This window comes from Fundulus heteroclitus, unplaced genomic scaffold, assembly GCF_011125445.2.
Source record: "Fundulus heteroclitus isolate FHET01 unplaced genomic scaffold, MU-UCD_Fhet_4.1 scaffold_130, whole genome shotgun sequence".
Lineage (NCBI taxonomy): Eukaryota > Metazoa > Chordata > Actinopteri > Cyprinodontiformes > Fundulidae > Fundulus > Fundulus heteroclitus.
In genome coordinates, this window is record NW_023396542.1 from 21,555 (window position 1) to 42,843 (window position 21,289).

General features: G+C 38.7%; 1 protein-coding gene across 1 annotated transcript; it reads left to right on the forward strand.

The window, feature by feature from the left end:
• The first annotated feature begins 810 nt into the window (after positions 1–810).
• LOC118558490 lies at positions 811–15,145 on the forward strand. Its single transcript, XM_036129023.1, has 7 exons — positions 811–874; positions 957–1,141; positions 1,330–1,467; positions 2,105–2,246; positions 10,553–10,730; positions 14,343–14,607; positions 15,070–15,145. The coding sequence occupies exons 1-7, from the start codon at positions 830–832 to the stop codon at positions 15,143–15,145; spliced, it is 1,029 nt and encodes a 342-aa protein (XP_035984916.1). The 5' UTR covers positions 811–829.
• Positions 15,146–21,289: the final 6,144 nt, after the last annotated feature.

Genomic DNA, 21,289 nt, shown 5'->3' on the forward strand with positions numbered 1-21,289 from the left:
CATTTCCACATTATTCAGATCACTGTTTTCTACCTGATCAATGACAACTTAACTGGACCGGAGAGAGAGCAGGCCTCTGTTTCAGTCCTCTTTTTCTTTAAGCTGTATGTTTAGTTTCCTTACACAAGGGTTAGATGTTTGCATCATTTGTTTGCATTTATTTGGCTTAATTAAACAGTCAAGCAAAATGTGGCATTGTACATATAACCTGATTCATGAAGTGGAGTCATTTAATGTTTTTGTTTTGTTTATAGTGTAAACTAGTAGATGGAAAAATGACAATAACCCACATTTTGAGAGGCAGTAAAACAAAACCCCTTTCTTGCCTAAGACATCCTAAAGTTAAATATGATTCACATTTTCTCCTTAGGACACCACCTGCATGGTCAGGAATAAGATTAACCTGTGAATCTACTGCAGACAAAATATTGAGATGCAGTTAGAGGATAAAAGAGGAGCAAAAGAAAGAAAGTAATACCAGAATCAGTGATCAGTAAGCTGTGCATCCAGTGTGTTAAATACTACAGTTTACTTCCTGCAGTTGTTATTGTTTGATATCAGATCATTTTATTTTATTCTGATCCTTATCTTACAGGTGAATATATGGTCAATCAAGTTTAAAGTCCACCATGAAAATCTTCCACACCCAGGTCTGTAAATAGAAAATAGGAGGGAGTGGATGAGAGGAAGTCTCTTGGAGTATAAATGCTCCTAGTCTCTAGTGTCTCAGTTTTAGTGCAGAGAAATTGACTCGTTCAACATGTTGCTCTCTCTGCTACTGCTGCTGATGGTGGTCAGTGATACACAAGCCAATCATTATAGTGGCACTATGGTGACCTACTACCCAAAGGAAACTTCAGATGGATCAGTTTCTGTAAGTACAGATTATTGATACATTCCTTCATGTTTACCTCTTAAAATTTGATCACAACTGATAGTTCTTAAAAAACCTACAGGTGATTCTTCGCTTTAAGTTTAACCACAATACCTGCCAAGATGGTTCATTTTCTTGCTCTGGCAACTGTGGTACTGAAAGTCTGATTCTTTCAAACACCAACATTGAGCAAGTCACTGGTTCTTGGTGTCAGACTGAAAGAATCACATCTCGGTCTCTTCGCGACAACTCTCCATTTAATCTTTTGTGAGTCCACATTAAAATGTTTTAAACAATATTTGACTAGTTAACTGGATCAAGAGATATTTTAAATTTAGCTGCTTAATTTGCTCAATTAAACACTGAGTCATAGTTCAATGATTTATTGAGACAAATAAACCTATAATTACATGAGTGATTTTCAACCTTCAACTAATCCTGAATGTCAATTCCAGATATGGTGGTAGTTCCTGGTTCCCCAATAATAATGGCATTGGATCCTGGAAAGCTGTGGCAGTCGTTGAACTGAGGATCCGGTCCGACACCAACAAACCAAACTCATCACCCCAGACCACAATCTTTCCGGTCCTGAGGTAATTCTGCAATCATTTGGGTCACATGTTTACATTTATACTATTAGAAAATTGTTAAAATATATAATTTGCGTAATTTAAATAAATAAAATTAATTTCAATGCAATACTCACATTTAAATAAAAGATTTTTCATAAATGGTGTTAGTCTAACTCCTGGTATTATTTGTAAGAATCAGATTTGAATTTTAAGAAGAATATGTAACTCAATTTTAAATTAACTCTTTTTTCTTATTTTTATTTTTCTGCAGTACTTATGGCATTGATTTAGTACAACATTAAATAAGCTTGAATCTAGCTAAATATATCCACTATAAGCCTGTGAATTAAGTTTTTTTTTTTTTAAAGCAAGCTTTACTAATCAGACTAAGGTTTAAACCAAAGACCTTTTTCCGCAAGGCAACAGGGATTAATATTGATTTTCTGAATCATATTTTATTGTTCTGATCATCAACAATTACATCAACAAAGGAGAATAAATGGATCAGTGGTGCTTAAGTTTGATAACAAAAGTATGATATAACTAGAGGTTTGATCAGCGGAAAACCAAAAGAGTAATACATCTTTTATATGATGACAACAAATAAATACAGCCATGTTCTACAATAATTGATTTCTATATATTTTTGCTCCTTCAGAGTTCCTTCAAACTGTGACAGAAATATTAACCTGTTGGCCTTTGACCCCGATGGAGATGAGGTTAAATGCAGATATGCTGACACATCCTTGGGTGAATGTGAATCACCCTGCACACCTCCACCTGTTCTCAGCCTATCCTCTGTAAGTAATAAATACTAACCCCCTGTTAGACACACACATCCATAGTGTATATGATTTAGAAATAAGTTAAAAACTACATACAGTGATTTTGTAGAGACACAAGAAAATAATCTGCATTCTTATTTGAAATGTTAGTCTATTTGTATTGTACTGTAAATGACCACTTTTGATTATATAAGAATGTTATATGAGAATATAATCTATATCATAATATAATCTGCATTGTCATTTGAAAAGCCACCACTAAACATAGGGGGAGGATTGTGTTTCCAACTCCTCAGTATTTACAGCTCAGTCCTCCAAAGAGATAACGTAAGCATCTTGTCACGATTCAGGTGACTAAGTACTTCACTCACACCAAGCAATAGCTTATAAAAACCCAGAACGGTGACAGGAGGGTCATTTATTTACATCTGACTTAGAATGCACTTAGGAGGACGGGCCTCCATGTCCTTATAAACAGCAGCGCTCCAACTGCAGGTTGCTGAAGTGCAAGCCACCAGAATAGCCAAAGACTTCTGGATAGGTGTTGAAACGTTTTCAGAAAGAACTGAACGAAAGTGTATTTGCCTCCGATTGAAGCCTGTTTGAATGGACAATTGAAAAAACTGAGCAATTATTAATCTTTTTATATTTTTATTTTTGCCATAAAAGCTTCCTGATTCGGTCAAACATGGACTCTTCTCAAGTGTCACTCCTTAAGTCAAGAAATATATTGAAGTTGTTTTAAAACTATTATTATTATTATTATTATTATTACCTTTAAACGTTCATATTAAGTGCATGCAGCACTGTGTTTACTGATATTAACCATCAATAAAAAGGATATTGTACTCCAGTCCTCCATGGGCTGGTGTCCTGAAACTCTGGATGTGTCTAAAATCCAATATACTTGATGTAATGAGTAACGCCAGTGAACCCAATATTCTGCCAGCCACAGAGTAAAGTTTTTTTATGTTTATTGCAGGAATGAATAATGGTAAACAAGACAGGCAGGCAAAACTAGACTGGACGGATTATTAGTGGGAGGTGAGGCAGACAAGCAGAACCAGACTGACCACGGGTTGCAGGCAGTGACAGGACAAACCAGATGATGAAGGCAGAGGCTGACCAGAACAGGCGATGTGCACCAAGGATCCACCAGAATGGGCAGAACAGGCAGCTGGTACTCAAAGGGGAAAAGGCAGACGTTGTGCAGCGCACAGACACAAGGCAGCATCAAGCAATGTAGGCTGAATACAACAGCAGTCCAAAACAAATAAACAAAAACCTAAATCATGAAACTCGAGTCAAAAGACTGAATTATGTAGCTAAATTCAGAATCATTCTTGCATCCAGATTTACAGTGAAGATTGAGGCAGATTATGGTGGAAACAGCAGGTGTTTATTAATCTACATTTGGCACAATTTGATGAACTATTACTGACATATTAAGCCTCCTTATAGCAATGGAAAACATTCTTCTCTAATGACAAATGACAGCTTTAAATAGGCTTTGGAGGACTAAACCATTGTTAATGGTCAAAATTGTTTGTGATGTTTATGTTATAGCGATTGCACTGAAACAACAATTTCCCTCTGGGATTATTAAAGTATTTCTGATTCTGACTAATTCACATGTGAGTTTACAAAATTCCATCATCAATATTTAAACCCATAACATCCACTTAAATTAATAAATATACCACAAATACAGTATATCACACTTAAATTAGGCATATTTTAACGTTACACCTAAACAACAACAACAAGAGACAACAACAACTATAAACCAATCAAACAAGCGCACGTAAAGAAAGTCCCCACCATACTTTCTTATCCCGTAGCCTCTCCTGGAACCTTAAATAGTGTCCAGACCTTTGGCAAAGCATTTGTCCAAACACCCTGGATAGGGCCCAGGTGAGTAATCCCCTCTTAAGAAGCAACTTCTTTACACTAAGGGACCTTCCAAATATCTTTATTGAGTAAGGATTCTTTAGCCAAAGTGGAAGCGCGTCATCGATTGCCATGATAAGTGCAGGTAGTAATGAAGCAGGTAGGAAATGGAGCCTGTATGCTTCCTCCAGCAGCTATTTTAAGATAGGAACCTCGCAATGTCCCTTACCGCAGCAATAAGAATCCCACAATCCTTTGCATGAGATGACGTTTCAGCACCGCCCACCTCACTGATCAATCTTTATTTACACAGCAACAGTAACGACGTAAGAACCATGTAATTTCCTCTCCTCACCATTAGTTGGTGCTATGGTCTTTAAAACTCAACAGGAGCATGCATACTGCTCTCTGCCTACTCGGACGCTTTTTTCTCTGCTCCCTGCTTGCTTGCATTTTCCTCCCCTTTTTATCTCTTAACCAAAATTACAGAAAGTTGGATTTAGTTATTTTATTTTATTTATTTTCTGTGATTTATTTTTGATTTTGATTTTTTCCCCGTGTGGACTCTTTTAGTTTTCAGCTAATCCACACAAGATGCCTCTTTACAACAGCCCAGAGGAGGCAGTTCTCAGGAAAAATGCTCTTATGGAAAGACTTCAACATGAAGCGGATATGAAGGAGAACCACCCTATTCAAAGGATGCCTACCTTCACCACAATGGACTTTGACAAGCTTTTACAGAAGATAGCTGTTATGGAACTGAAAATCTGTCGACTCGAAGTGAATTATGATGTAAACGCCACGCATGGAAATTAAACAACCCTGCCTGTGATTCTGAATGGTGACCACCAGCCCAGCGACTCGGCGAACAAACAGTCCCCGGAGGAAAATGAGAATCCCTGGATCACTCTGGGTGCAAGACCAAAGGATAAACGAACCCCGCACCCAGACAAAGAAAACTGGCCGAGACTACAGAGAGATGTCCCAAGACAAATGAAACAACAACGGGCTGTTCTCAAAACAAATGATAGGAGTAAACCTGCTGGAAATGCAGGAATTCCATTACGAAACAGATTCGCTCCGCTCCAAAATGTGACCAGGGAGGATCACGACAACAATCAGAGGTATGTCAACGATTTTCGTTCTAAGACATCACAGAAAAGACATGCCACAGGGCCAAGGACCCTGATATTATGCAATGGATCTGTAAGGGGGATTAAACATTTTTGTAACAAGAAAAACACAGAGGTGTTGATTTATAACCCTTCGAACTTTGGCCTGGTGTCTGAAATATCAGACAATCTTCAGAGGATCTTGAAAGAACGCCCGACCTTGGAAAAACTCATAATACAAGCAGAAGCCCTGGGCGACATCACCCGGATAAGAAAATCAGAAGTATTGAAAGAGGATTACATTCGTTTGTTGAACTTAGTTCATGGCCTTAATGTCAAGGTTTTTCTTAGCGGGCCTCACGCACCAGTTAACTGTGGAGACGAGATTTTTTCCAGAATTCTGATGTTAAACACATGGCTGGAAAAAACATGCAAACAAACAACTGTAACCTTCATAGACAACTTTAACATCTTCTGGGAAAGAAGACATCTATTTAGCAGCAATGGCTTCTCTCTAAATAGGTCAGGTGCAAAACGGCTGATTTCAAACATCTTCTATTCTGTGAACCATACGCCATCAGCTTTGTCCCAAAACAAAGTACATCCAGTGGCTAAACAAAAGATAAGCCCAGTGCAGCCCGAACAAGCCAAGATAAACATGGCCAGAAAGATGACACAGAAAGAGGCTTTGTCAGAGCTACAGGAGGATCCATCCCAGATCTCAGCAGGACAAAGAGAGGACCAAGAAAATCCATCATCACGAACACCGGTCCGGACTACACCCGCCTCGCCTTCCTCTCCACAAAGCCCAGAGGTTCCTTTTCTGGAATTTTCTCCCAACATGAACAAAGTATTTAAGATTGGCCTACAGATGACATCCTCTCCATATAGCCACAGCTCTGTGACTAAACCAGCATCTTCCAAAGACCGCAGAGCCCCAGATCCTCCTCTACGTATCACGGAACATGCCTGTCCTCAAGACCTTCAGATTACTTCGCTGTGATACACAGCGGGCCCTCGCTGCACGTTTATCAGACAAGACAGTTTCGAGAATCAGCTTGGGTCTTTTCCCGGGAATTACGGAATATCTGTGATGATTCGTGGCAGAAAAAAGAAAAACAAAAGGATAAACAGGAACAAATACTTGAAAGTCATTAACTGTCAGATGCAACCTGCCACAGAGACATCATCAACCACCAAATCATATAAACTAGGTTTATTAAACATTAAATCTCTGTCAGGAAAATTCCTTTTAATTAATGACTTTATTATTGACAACAATCTTGATGTTATGTTTTTAACAGAAACATGGTTACATGAATCTAATGAAGCAGCCATTCTGCTGGAGTCGACTCCTCCAAACTACAATTTCCTTTGTGAGAGCAGACAGCAAAGAAAAGGTGGAGGAGTAGCAACATTGTTTAATGATTCACTAAAGTGTAAAAAGGTGTTTTTGGGAAAATTTGACTCTTTTGAACATTTGGCTCTCAAGGTAAAGAGCCCGGTACGAACTACGTTTCTGAATGTTTACAGGCCTCCTAAGTCCACATCAAACTTTTTTAAGGATTTTAGTGACCTTTTGTCTGTGATATGCGTTGATTATGACTGTTTAATTATTGTGGGAGACTTCAACTTTCACGTTGACAACCCTGAAGACAGAAGTGCAAAAGAACTGTGTGACACACTTAGAAACTTTGGTTTAACTCAGAATGTTAAACAGCCAACACACAAGCAGGGGCATATTTTAGACTTAATCATCACTAAAGGTCTAAACATTTCACAGGTCAATGTAACTGATGTTGCCTTATCCGATCACTTCTCCGTTACCTTTGAATGTATCATTACCAGTGACTCATTTAGCCAAAGGGACATCGTAAGAAAACGCACCTTTAAGGACAATGCCACTGAAACTTTTATTCAAGCTTACTCTGCTACTTCAACCTTGGGCTGCAACTCAGTAGATGAGCTAGTAGATAACTTTCAGTCTAAAGTCTCAGACATAATTAACTGCATTGCTCCAGTTAAAGTGAAAGTTGTTTCCGGGAAGAAAAAATCTCCTTGGAGAAATGCTCCAGCAGTTAGAAGTGAAAAAAGGGAATGTCGGAAAGCTGAACGCAGGTGGAGAAAGAATAGACTCCTGGTTCACTATGACATCTATAAAGAGAGACTTAACAGATATAACTTACAATTGAAAAATGCAAGAGAATCTTTCTTCTCTGAGATCATTAAGAAAAACATTAATAATGCTCGTGTCTTATTTTCCACAGTCGACAGGTTAACAAATCCTCCTGTGTCCGTGGCTTCAGAACTCCACTCCACCAGGGCCTGCAATGAATTTGCAAACTTCTTTACTGAAAAAATCCAAAAGATTAGAGGATCTGTTTGTACATCCATACTAAGTTCAGTACCAACGTTGTCTCCTACCAGAATTGATTTTGACCAAATGTCCCAATTCAGCCAAATAAACTCCAAAAGCTTAGAGCAGATAATTCAGCAGTTAAGTTCCTCCTCAAGCTGCCTTGATGTTCTCCCCGCAGCTTTCTTTAAAAAAGTTTTACCTGTCATAGCGTCTGATTTGACTCAGATAATAAACGCGTCCCTTCTGTCAGGTGTTTTCCCCCAGTCCCTAAAAACAGCAATTATCAAACCACTGCTGAAAAAGAACAATTTAGACAAACTTCTACTCCAGAACTACAGGCCCATCTCAAACCTCCCCTTTATCAGTAAGATCATTGAAAAAGTTGTATTTCAACAATTAAACACCTTCTTAACTACGACCAGCCGCTTTGATGGTTTCCAGTCAGGTTTCCGTGCTCACCACAGTACAGAGACCGCCCTTATCAAGGTGTTTAATGACATCCATATAAATACAGACTGTGGAAGAACCACCGTGCTGGCAGCATTTGATACTGTTGATCACTCCATCCTGTTAGAACGCCTGGAGAACTGGGTCGGCCTTTCTGGTACAGCTCTCAACTGGTTTAAATCCAACTTAAAGGACAGGGACTTTTTTGTATCAGTAGGTAACTTTACATCAGAGATGACAAAAATCACATGTGGGGTTCCCCAAGGGTCCATCCTGGGTCCCCTCCTATTTAATATCTACATGCTCCCTCTAGCTCAGATAATAAAAAACAACAACATCAGCTACCATAACTATGCAGATGACACACAGCTCTACATCACCATGTCACCATGTGACTATGAACCAATTCAGGAACTAAGTAAATGCCTAGAAGAAATCAATGCATGGATGTGCCAAAATTTTCTCCAATTGAATAAAAACAAAACTGAAGTAATAATATTTGGACCAATAGAGGAAAGATCAAAAGTTAGCACACAGCTTCAGTCGCTTCAGCTAAAAACCACCAATCAGGCCCGAAATCTGGGAGTAGTGATGGACTCAGACCTGAACCTTCAAAAGCATCTAAAGACAATTACAAGGTCAGCTTTCTATCACCTGAGGAACATTTCTAGGATTAAAGGACTGATGTCTCAGCAGGATCTGGAAAAACTAATCCATGCGTTTATATTTAGTAGAATTGATTACTGCAACGGTGTTTTCACAGGACTTCCTAAAAAGTGGGTCAGACAGCTGCAGCTGATCCAGAACGCTGCTGCCCGCGTCCTCACTAAGACTAAGAAAGTAGAGCACATAACCCCAGTTCTAAAGTCACTTACACTGGCTCCCTGTATCTCAGAGAATAGACTTTAAAATACTTCTGTTAGTCTATAAATCCTTAAATGGCTTAGCACCTAAATACATCACAGACTTGTTATCAGTGTATCAACCCTCCAGACCACTAAGGTCTTCTGGCTCCAGTCTACTCCACATACCTAGAACCAGAACTAAACATGGAGAAGCAGCATTTAGTTCCTATGCTCCGCTTATCTGGAACAAACTTCCAGAAAACTGTAAAAGTGTGGAAAGCCTGAGTTCTTTTAAATCAAGATTAAAAACACATCTGTTTAAAATTGCCTTTGACTGTTCTAGTTAAACAGTTTTACTGTTTTTAATGTTCTTTTTTGTTACTACATTCTATCCCTACTTGCTTTTATTCTATTTTCTATCTACATTTTATTATTTTGGTATATCTTAATCATGTAAAGCACTTTGTATTGTCTTGTACTGAATTGTGCTATATAAATAAATTTGCCTTGCCTTTGCCTTGCATAAAAGCCATCACTACTAAAAAAGGTTAGAGATGGCAGAGAACAAAGTTTTCATATAGACAGAAGACGAGATTCAACTGTTTCAGTCTGTGGCAACAAGGCTAAGGAATAGTCTACCTCTGCAGCTATGTTTAGTTGACTCTGTGGACTCTTAAGAAGCAGTTAAAAATGTTCTTTTCTAAAAAGGCCTTTTGTTGAACCTTTTATTGTGATTTTCTTATTTTTCTTATTTTATTTAACAATTTTATTGTTGTTCTGTAGATTGCTTTGTGATTGCTTTATCTTTATAAGTGTGCTTAATACATATATTTTACTTACTTAAGGTGAGACTTGATTTCCAGCTATTTCTAGCCATGAATATATTCAGAAGAGTCAGCAGCCAAAACAGTGCTCCGCCATTTTAATTTTCTTCTTTGTGTTTGTTTTTTTTAATTGTAGGCATCTGTTATGTTGTGTGTGTCTTTGTAAATGTTTACTGTTTTTTGTTATACTGCGCATGAGCCAGTAAGAAAATTTTTTTTTTTTTTTTTTTGTAAACACGACAACAGATACTGGGATGTTTTTTTAGTCAACACCCTTACCCAACTCCAATACATGTTTTCAAATTGTGCTGTTTGCAGAGTACATTCGCCATTGTTCTGTAAATTAACAATACAAACATAAGCAGTTTTCACCAGAAAACAGAGTTTAAACAGGTTCTTATTTGACTCAATCAACTTGTCTCATCACAGGTGACCACATCTCTTAATGTGGAACAGCTATGCAGGGCCTAGAATAAAAGTGTAGATGCTAATGATCAAAATACTCAATAAGTATGAGATAAATAACTAATCCCACCAAATCCGAGGATGCATTAATTTTCCAACAAGCTCCCAGTGATATGACACTGTTCTACAGCAGAGGGAATCATTGCTGTTAATGTTATAGAACCTCTCTTGAAAAAACCCAGCTAAGCCTTCAACTACACCAGTGTCTCCAGTGTATACAGCTTTGATGGAAGCTACTTTGGTCATGGAGTATTTATTTTGGGATAAAACTCCTTTAATGTTTAGAATAATGGGATTTATTAAAATACACGATGCATTCTAAACTCATTGCAAAAATTATTCACCTTATCTTGAGATTGTGGTTTTACTTGTGTTGCAGACTTGTACCCTCTCATTTAATGCTACTTCAAGCAGTAATGAAGGCTCGTATGCAGTCCAGATGGTGATGGAGGACTTTCCCAGACAGGCAATCACACTGACTCAGACCAGTGGATCAAACATCGGCAAAACTACAAGCGACAGAATCAGCAGGGTACCCATCCAGTTTACTTTTCAAGGTACAATCTGATCACATGGTTACCATATTTACAGACTGAAAAAGCCGATAATAGAGTAATTTATGTCGTGTGCTTTGTTCTGTTAATCTTGAAACGATTATGTCTCACAGTGAATGAAAACCTGAATACGTGTTTCCTGGAAAATTTTAATATTGCAAAAGACCAATAGAGATACTTTGTATTACTTAAATGTTGGCCCAATCAAATTAATCAGACCAAAGCTTTATCGTAAATCTTTGGTGCACACAATTGTGCATCAATTCATTGTTTTCTGTTTTTCTGAGATTGGGTTGAGGGGGCAACCGGTACAGCATGGAATCCCAGACATCCCTTTCCCCATCAACATCCTCCTGCTCCGGCTCCAGCCAGGATATCTGGAAAATCCCAGCTCCTTCTTGTGTCAGGATGCAGCTTGTAGGCTGCATGCTGAGCCTCCCTTCCTCTCTCTCTTCCCTGCGCAGCCTGACTGGTTTCACCTGTCAGGCTGCAATTATCACTGATCTGTTTCCACCGGTTGTCACCTCTATATATACCCACCTCATTCTGTTCTCATTGCCGGTCCGTAGTGTTCTTCTCCTACTCAGTTTCAGCCAGTATTCCCGTGTCAGCTCAGTTTTTTGTTCAGTCAGCCAGAAGACTTTTCTTCAGCTTTGTTTTTTTATCTTTGATACAGCATTATCTTTATCGGATAATGCTGTATCAAAACTTAAAGAGTCTGTCCCCTTTTTAATATCCTCCGTATTGCAGAAATGCCCTGTAGATGGCAGCAATGTTGTTTCTTCCAATTCACAAATAGATGTCTTTGTAAACGGTATGACTTCGTCATTGCGTTCTGCATTAGACAATGTAGCTCCCTTGAAAAAGAAGGTGATTATTCACAGGAAGCTGGCTCCTTGGTTTAATTCAGAGCTGCGTTCCTTGAAGCACAATGTTAGGAAATTGGAGAGAAAATGGCGCTCTACACACCAAGAGGAATCCTACTTAATCTGGAAGAACAGTCTATTGTTGTATAACAAGACCCTTCGCAGAGTTAGAGCAGCATATTTTTCATCATTAATTGAGGAGAATAAGAATAATCCTAGATTTCTCTTCAGTACAGTTGCCAAACTTACCCAGAGCCACAGCTCTGTTGATCCATCCATTCCCTTAGCTCTTAGCAGTAATGATTTTATGGGATTCTTCATAAATAAAATTGATTCCATTAAAAATAAAATAATTGGCATCCTCCCAAACATGATTACCTCATCCTCAGTAAGTGAGGCAGCATTGGAGGAATCCTTAGAACCTGCGCAGTGTCTGAACTGTTTAAAAGCAGTAGAGCTTTCTGAGCTATCTAAAATTTTAGCTTCATCTAAACCTTCTACCTGTATGTTAGACCCAATCCCAACCAAGTTGTTTAAGGAGGTATTCCCTCTGATCAGTGGTCCTATTTTAGACATGATTAATCTATCCTTGGTAAATGGATATGTACCACAGGCTTTTAAAGTAGCTGTTATTAAACCTTTACTTAAGAAACCATCTCTTGATCAAGATGAGTTAGTAAATTACAGACCTATATCTAATCTTCTTTTCTTATCTAAAATTCTTGAGAAAGTAGTTGCTAATCAACTATGTGAACATTTACAAAGTAATGACCTACTTGAGGAGTTTCAGTCAGGCTTCAGAGCTCATCATAGCACTGAAACAGCTCTGGTGAAGGTCACCAATGATATTCTCATGGCCTCAGATAATGGACTTGTGTCTATACTTGTCCTGTTAGATCTCAGTGCTGCATTTGATACAGTTGATCACAATATTCTCCTACAAAGACTTGAGCATACTGTAGGGATTAAGGGAAAAGCATTAGGCTGGTTTAAATCTTATCTGTCAGACAGATTCCAGTTTGTTCATGTTAATAATAAATCTTCCTCAAACTCTAGGGTCACTTGTGGAGTACCACAGGGTTCAGTCCTTGGACCAATTCTATTTACTATATATATGCTTCCGATTGGCAAAATTATCAGACAGCATGGGATTAATTTCCACTGTTATGCTGATGACACTCAGCTATATTTATCCATAAATCCTGATGAATCCAATCAGTTACTTCGACTGCAGTCATGTCTTGATGACATCAAAAGCTGGATGACTTTAAATTTCCTGCATTTAAATTCTGACAAGACAGAAGTTGTAATCTTTGGGCCAGAGTCTTCAAAAAATAAAGTTCTTAATCAATCCCTTAATCTGGATGGCATTAACTTGGCCTCTGGTAATAAAGTTAAAAATCTTGGTGTTGTTTTCGACCAAGACATGTCATTTAAATCCCATATTAAACAGGTTTCCAGAGTTTCCTTTTTTCACCTCCGGAATATCGCCAAAATTAGAAACATTCTGTCCAGGAGTGATGCTGAAAAACTAGTCCATGCATTTGTTACTTCAAGGCTGGACTATTGTAATTCTTTACTATCAGGAAGTCCACAAAATGCAGTTCGAAGTCTTCAGCTGATTCAAAATGCTGCGGCAAGAGTTCTGATGAAAATCAACAAGAGGGATCATATTTCTCCTGTTTTAGCTTCCCTTCATTGGCTTCCTGTTAAATCAAGAATAGAATTTAAAATTCTCCTTCTAACGTATAAAGCCCTTAATAATCAAGCTCCATCATATATCAGAGCTCTGATTACCCCGTATGTTCCTAACAGAGCACTTCGCTCTCAGACTGCAGGTCTGCTGGTGGTTCCTAGAGTCTCTAAAAGTAGAATGGGAGGCAGATCCTTTAGCTATCAGGCTCCTCTCCTGTGGAACCAACTCCCAGTTTTGGTCCGTGAGTCAGACACCCTATCTATTTTTAAGACTAATGTTAAAACTTTCCTTTTTGACAAAGCTTATAGTTAGAGTGGCTCATACCCTGAGCTATCTCTATAGTTGTGCTGTGATAGGCCTAGGCTGCTGGAGGACATCAGGGTCTAATTTTCTCACTCTACTGATTTCTACTGTTCTTCAGTCTACTGTTCTCCAGTTTTGCATTGTATTACATTGAAATGACTGTCGTAATTTCAGCTTTTAACTTTTGCTCTCTCTCTTTTTCTTCATAGTAGGTACACCTGGTCTGGCGTTCTGTTAACTGTGACATCATCCAGAGAAGACGGCTCACCCGCTACTTCCATCTAATGTAGAACAGATTACTAGATCAATGTGTGCTTCTGTGCTTTTTTGTTTCTCTTGTTGTGTCTCTGTTCTGTCTTCTGTAACCCCCAGTCGGTCGAGGCAGATGACCGTTCATACTGAGCCCGGTTCTGCCGGAGGTTTTTCCTTCCCGTTAATGGGTGGTTTTTCTTCCCACTGTCGCTTCATGCTTGCTCAGTATGAGGGATTGCAGCAAAGCCATGGACAATGCAGACGACTCTCCCTGTAGCTCTACGCTTCCCCAGGAGTGAATGCTGCTTGTCGTGACTTTGATGCAATCAACTGGTTTCCTTATATAGGACATTTTTGACCAATCTGTATAATCTGACCAAATCTGTATAATATGATTGAACTTGACTTTGTAAAGTGCCTTGAGATGACATGTTTCATGATTTGGCGCTATATAAATAAAATTGAATTGAATTGAATTGAATTTTTGTTCGGTCACAGCCAGAGTCTCTGCTTCAGCTCTGTTCCAACTCAGCCCGCAGTCTAGGGTTCGCCGGTTCCGGTGTTCCGCTGTAGTCCCTGTCGGCGGCTCCTGTGCTCCGTCCTGGCTTCAAGTTCTTGGCTGCTGGGTTCCGTCCTGGTCTCAAGTTCTCAACTCCTGTTCACGACTCCTGGGTTCTGCCCTGGTCTCAAGTCTTTGGCTCCAGTTTTCCTTCCTGGTCAGTTTCTCCGCACTCCTCCTGTCGGCCAGCTTCTGCACCCTACCGTCAGTAAAAAGACTCTGGTTCCTCTCGTCATCCATCATCCACACTGTTCAATAAACTCACTTTAAAGAACTAGCTCTGTGTGTGCGGGTTCATCCTAAGACAAATCATGACACCTTGAGATTAATCGAAAGTATCTCTCCATGTTCTCTGAAGCCCAAGTTTTAGCTTCCACACCCACAGAAGCTACAGACCTGCTAGCTACCCAGTATCTGTCAGCTTCTTCAGAAGTCTTCAAGGCCTCCTTCTTCAGTTTGTCAGCTATCTTCACCACAGGTTACCACCAGGGAGTCCTCTGATTGCCACTGTGACACATAGGATTACTCAGCTGAATCACACAAAAGCATCAGCTCTTATCAACAAGTGAGGTGAAGTTCCACACCACTAAAACCAGTCTCCGCTGCTGGGGATTAGTAAAACAAGACTTCCACTCTGTGCCTGCTATCCAATTTGCATTGCTCCAGATGTTTCTTCCTGCAGATGGTGGGCCCACCGCCCATCGTAGCAAAGTCAAATGAAAAAGCTTTTCTTCAGGGTTGATTGTGCTGACAACAAAATCACTCAAAAATGATCAACAGAAATCAAATTTATTATCCCACGAAGGTCTGAATTTGGAGCCACACTGAAAATTAAAATGGAAAAAACACACTAAAGGTAGATCCATCTTTGATTTAATGTCCTTAAAACAAAATGAGGCCCAGTAACGTGTGTCGCCTCTGTCATGATTTGTCTTGGGTGAACCCAGAACACAGCACACACACACAGACAGAGAGCTAGTTTCCAGAGTTTATTGAAGCAGCAAGAAGTGAATGATGAAAGCCAGAGTAATTTACCAGACAGAGGTTGCAGGGGTACAGGAACTGGCAGACAGGACCAGGACACGAGCAGGACCAGGACAGGCATGCTGTTCAGAGGACTGGAGACAAACCGGCGACTATGGACAAACTGAGGTGAGTTCTTATAGAGGTGTGAGCTGGTGGAATGAGTCCAAAGTTGATTGCAGCCTGACAGGTGTTCCCAATCAGGGCTGCACTGGGGAAGGAGCAAGAAAAGTTCAGAATGCAGCCTTTAGGAACCAGGGCCAACCACACCAGCATATGGTCTCACAAGGGGTCTGAGGCAGTGGTGTCTCTGCGTCTGCGTCTCACCCATAGGCAGCAGCACTTTTTTTGTGATGCATACATAGAACCTGACTTTGATCAATGTTAAATTAAAAAGATAAATTTGCATAAACCAACACACTAGAAAATGAATTTTACATAAGCTAAATGTAATGAAATTTTTATACATAAATTTATAAGTAACTGCTTACTCATATTGTTCATTTGTTGAACAGAAAAGATTCTTATCAATCCTTCAATGAGCTAGCAAGGCCAACCAACACTAGATTAGTCTTTGCTTTTAGTTTTAATTTTCCTAAATTTTATTCCAACTGTTGTTTTTACTTGCTTTTATTCTGTTTACATTTTCCAATAGTTTAATCATGTAATGCACTTTGCATTGCCCTTGCTCTGAAATGTGTTATACAAATAAATTTGCCTTGCATAGATGGTCGCACACTATCCAGCAGAACTTAAACGTAACGTTTGCAATTCCAGAATTATGATTGAATGATCCGAGCTTGGGGCCGTAGGATTTGAGGCCCATGGCTATCCACTGAGAGCGTGTTGGGCATGCGCAATGCAATTTCAGAAGTCCATTATTTAAACAAATGCTAGTGGGTCAGTCCCAATATCAAGGCGCCTCAAGAGGATTTAGCCTAAAGAGCTTGTCAGTATTCTGGCAGACTTAGATATATAGTCACAAATGTTTATAACAGAATTGTATTGGTAAGGAAATCTGTCTTTTTTTTATATTACTCTATAAAGAACGATCATGTCCCACTGATTATTGCAAACATAGAGCTCCACAGAGACACCACAGGTTTGAGGATCTCATCTTTGTACCCAATGGCAGTAAGACTACCTCTGGCCCCCTAAAGAAATGTCACTTTAACCCAAACCAGTCAATTCAATTAAATTTTATTTATATAGCACTAATTCATGATACACGTCATCTCAAGGCACTTACCAAAGAAAAATTCAATCAGATTATACAGATTGGTCAAAATGTTTCCTATCTAAGGAAATGGATGCGCTGCACTACTTGAGCCACTTTTGTGGGACTAGACTCCATCTCATGCTACCACTAGACTGAAAGCACCGCCAGCATTCAAAAGGGACCAAAACATCAGCCTGAAAGCATAGGAACTGAGAAGTAGTCTGTGGTCACCACCTGCAAAACCACTCCTTTATTGGGGGGTGTCTTGCTAATTGCCTCTAGTTTCCACCTAGTGTCTTTTCCATTTGCACAACAGCAGGTGACGCTGATTGTCAATCAGTGTTGCTTCCTAAGTAGAATTTCCATATTCATAATTAAAACCATAATTGCACAACAATTGCATTTGGACCAACAATGGAGGAGTCATCAGAAAACAACTTGGGGAGCTGATGGTGAGGTCTGTAGTGTAGAGCCTGTGGTGCTTCTGTGATGCAAGACTCCCTTACTGCGGTCCACCAGTGTCCAGTATCCACTGTGGCAGGTAGTGGTCCACTTTGTAAGTTTTGATTGGATGGTGTTGAAAGCACAAAAAAAAGTTTAAAAAGGCAAAAAAAAAATCTCACTCAGCTACAACTGCAAGATCACAGATACATACAGAAAGCATAAGGAAACACTGTGTAAAATGCTAACTTGAATAATGTATGTCAAATACATGCAAATTGATTTTTAGACAAAAAGATCTGCGGTTTCTTAGTCTTTTCAGTTCAGGATGGCTGAGGTTGTTTTCTTTTTTTTTATCTGTTCCAATGGATCCTGCTGCACCATCCTGCACAGAAGGTGCTTATCTGCCAAAGTTTTTGACTCCAACTCCCGAACACGAAGCTCGGTTCTACAGTCCAGTCAATCAGACTGTTAAGATCAACATCAGAGCAGCAACAACTCCATCGGTGTAAGGAAATGCAAAAAATATGGAAAACAAAGAAGTTGGTAGACAGCGCAGTTAAAACTGATTGTTTTTGTGGACATTTATCTTAAGCTGGAATGAGACTGTATGTTTTATCAAGAGAAAGGGTTTAAACAGGAATGACTACCATAAAAAGTCATGGTTGTCCTGTTCAAAATGTAGACATTGAAATGTTGAAGTTAAACAGCTGATCTGTTCATAGATAGTAAAAAGTTGGAATAACATAAAAATTTTGCATATTTCCTGATTGATGAAGGATCACTGAGCTCCTGTACAGTGGGCCGTACAACGTAGTCAAGAGCTCTTCTGGATCAGGGAACTTCTCTCTGACCTGGACACCATCTGCAATAGAAGATGGACAGAGCCAGCCCATCTGCTTTGTGGTCCAAGCAAGGTCAGTATTTGGTCAATATGATTAAAATAAATTTAAAGTGAATATGAAAAACCTAAAATACACTAAATTAAATTAATAACTACAGGACAGTGTCAGCGTAGTTCTTTTCCGCCTCACTTGACAAGGATGAATAAAAAGTGTTAAATATGTTTTATTGCAGAAACATAATCTGTCACTTGTGTGCCGCGTGAGCTGGCAGAATGTATGGTCTCAGTCCAACAGCTAGTAGTTCAATGTCCTTTGTGTAAAGTCTCTCTTTAACCATGACATGTGCTGAGCTACACCACAGATAATCTATGGAGAAAAATCAAGCTCCTCTAGTTGCCCCCAGTGGTCTTCCCTGCTCACCACAGTACAGAGACCGCCCTTTTTCAAGGTGTTCAATGACATCCATATAAATGCAGACTATGGAAGAACCACAGTGCTGGTACTATTGGACCTCAGTGTAGCATTTGACACAGTTGCTCACTCCCTTCTGTCAGAGCGCCTGGAAGACTGGGTCGGCCTTTTTGGTACAAAACATGACTGGTTTAAATCCTTCTTGAAGGAAAGAGACTTTTTGTGCCAGTAGGTAACTTATCAGCTATATCAGCGAATACAAAAATCACATGTGAGGTTCCCAAAGGGTCCATCTTGGGTCCTCTCCTATTCAATATCTACATGCTCTCCCAAGCTCAGATAATAAATACTAATAATGTGGTGACCCTTGCTTGACATTTGACAAGCAATTTTTGTGGCCAACAGGCGACAATGCTCCACTCGCTTTGTCGTTAAATAGGGGGAGCTTCTATCCACTTTCCTGTTGTTATGATTTTATTTAGCAGTGGGCAGGGCATCTGCAAGATCCTCAAATCCTTTAGACTGCTGCTCTGGGTCCTTGAGTAAGACTCTTAGCACCAGAATGCTCTCTGGGTGCCGCACACTGGCAACCCACCACTCCCTAAAGTTGGGTTAAATGCAGAGGACACATTTCATTGAAAGGTACAAATGTTGCAATGAAAAATAAAGACGAATTCTATTATTTGTCAACTAAAAATCCTCTGCAAACCTTAGTAAGCTTGAGTAAAATGATTAAATGCAGCAAACATTTTCAAAGAAAGAAAGCCACATATCCCATAACGTTTGAGTATGTGCTGAAAAAAAATCTAAATAAACTGAATAACAATAACTAGACCCCCCCTCAAAAAAAAAATTATAAAGCAAAGGAACACAATCCTTTTCACATTTTGGAGGGTTTTAAAGATCTGTTTTGACAATTCCATTTCATTAAAATTTTGAATGTTTAATTTATTGTTGATATGTAGTGATACTAAAATTTAAGTAATAAATATTCAAAAAGAAACTGTTTTGTGGTTTTAATTTAATTAGAAAAAAAGATTTTATTCTGTGGCCCATGAGTACTTTAAATGTGGTGATTTCATTCAATTATCTCCACAGTGTTTCTACTTCTGTGTACCAGTCTGAGCTTCGATGTGTTATTGTGACGGTTGGAAGTAAGTGTTTTATATTTTTAAATTTGAGGTTTGTATTTCTTCGTGTTTCTGCTGTTATGCTCACATGACCAACAGTAAGTTTAACCATTGTTATTCTATCCATCAACAATTACAGAACCTCCCCCTAAAAAAAGTAAGTATGAAAACATGAAAGCAGCAGTACTGTATCCCAATGGCTGCTATTAATTATTCTGGTCTACAGTCATGTTGTTCTCTTTGCTTCCAGCTTACCTTACTGTTGTGAAACTGAACATCTCGACTACACTGTCACCGAAAGACGATCATGACAAAATCCTCAAAGCGGTCAGTAATGTCCTTGAAATTAATGCAAACAATTAAAACCTGAGGTAGCAGATTTTTCACCTTCTGTGCGCCTGCTCCTAGTTTTTTAGAAATCAATTGTCACTGAAGAAAAATTTTGCCTGGCTTCCAAAGTTGAATGATGATTTTTAGGATACATATGTCTTTTACATGTGTTGTTTATGGCTGATCAGACACCGATCAGTTGTGTTTATGAGGCACAACTGACTGTTTCTAATTCTAACATTGTTTTGTTTCACAGATGAAGGATGAACTGATTGCAAAAGGGTTCCCACCAGATATAACCTTACGTCTGCTGAGCATGACTTCAGAGAAAGAGTTGCCCCCCAGGGCTAAACCATGAAAAACTAGAGTTTTTGCATTTATTCTCTCCCCTTAACCCGTGGTTTTCAAAGTGCGGCTCAGGGTCCATTTGCATTTGGAATTATTTTTTTTGCAGACCGTGATCCCAATTTAAGCGTGGTACAAATTTGCCATCACAGGTGGAATAGAGAAAGTACATTTTTTAATATTTTTTGTGATATTTTCACTGAGGAAATTCTTCAGTACAAAAAGTATGATTATTACATTAACCCAGTTATACCTTCATTCTTCTTTCATAGTAAGTAAAACACAACCATTCATTGAATTTTTCTTAGTAACAGACTCATTTAATGGGCTTTTCTAAAATGACATCAAATTGATAAATTTAGAAGAGCCCAGCGTGCATGTGCCATGGCCATGTTAGATTCGGACAAATGTTACATTCAGACAATCGTGACCATATGAAGAGTTTTTTTATTTGATTTCTTCAAACCCCCATTTCTCATTCTTGTATTTTTCCTTATTATATGTTGAGTGAACACCAATTTACAAATCTTTTTCTTATAATAGTGTGACTACTTACTTTTAATAATGTCCTGTTGAGTAGTTTGCAATTTTTATAGATGTGCCATTGATAAAAATACTTTCAGAAGTGCAAGGTTCTTATTGTTATTTTAGTCAGGCATTTATTGTTAAATTAATTATCTTTCTTTCTATGCATGTTTTTATTTTTATTTTAAGTTTCTGGTTTTAAATTCTCGGATTTATATTACCTTTGTCTTGTATAGAAAAAATCACTATGTCTGTCAAAAGTAAAGGTAAATCCTGGCCAAAAATGCAATACATGTGTTGAGGTACCTTCTGAATTTTGTTTTTGAAGGTTTCAGAAGTTTTTTTCTTAAACATGCTGATGAACTACATATATTATATGTCATAAACAAGCTCAAAATCCTGAGTCTTCATGTAACCCTAAACCAGGGGTCCGCGACAGAATATCATAAGTACAATGGTTGCTTATTTTTATTCAGCAACAAAGATTATATATTATGTAGTATGTGTTAGTTATATTGCTTTTGACATGTTTGATGTAGTTTTAACAGGACCAAATTAGACTTGAATTTGAGCAGCATGACAAGTAGAATGGTTACAAAAATACTAAACTTTACAGA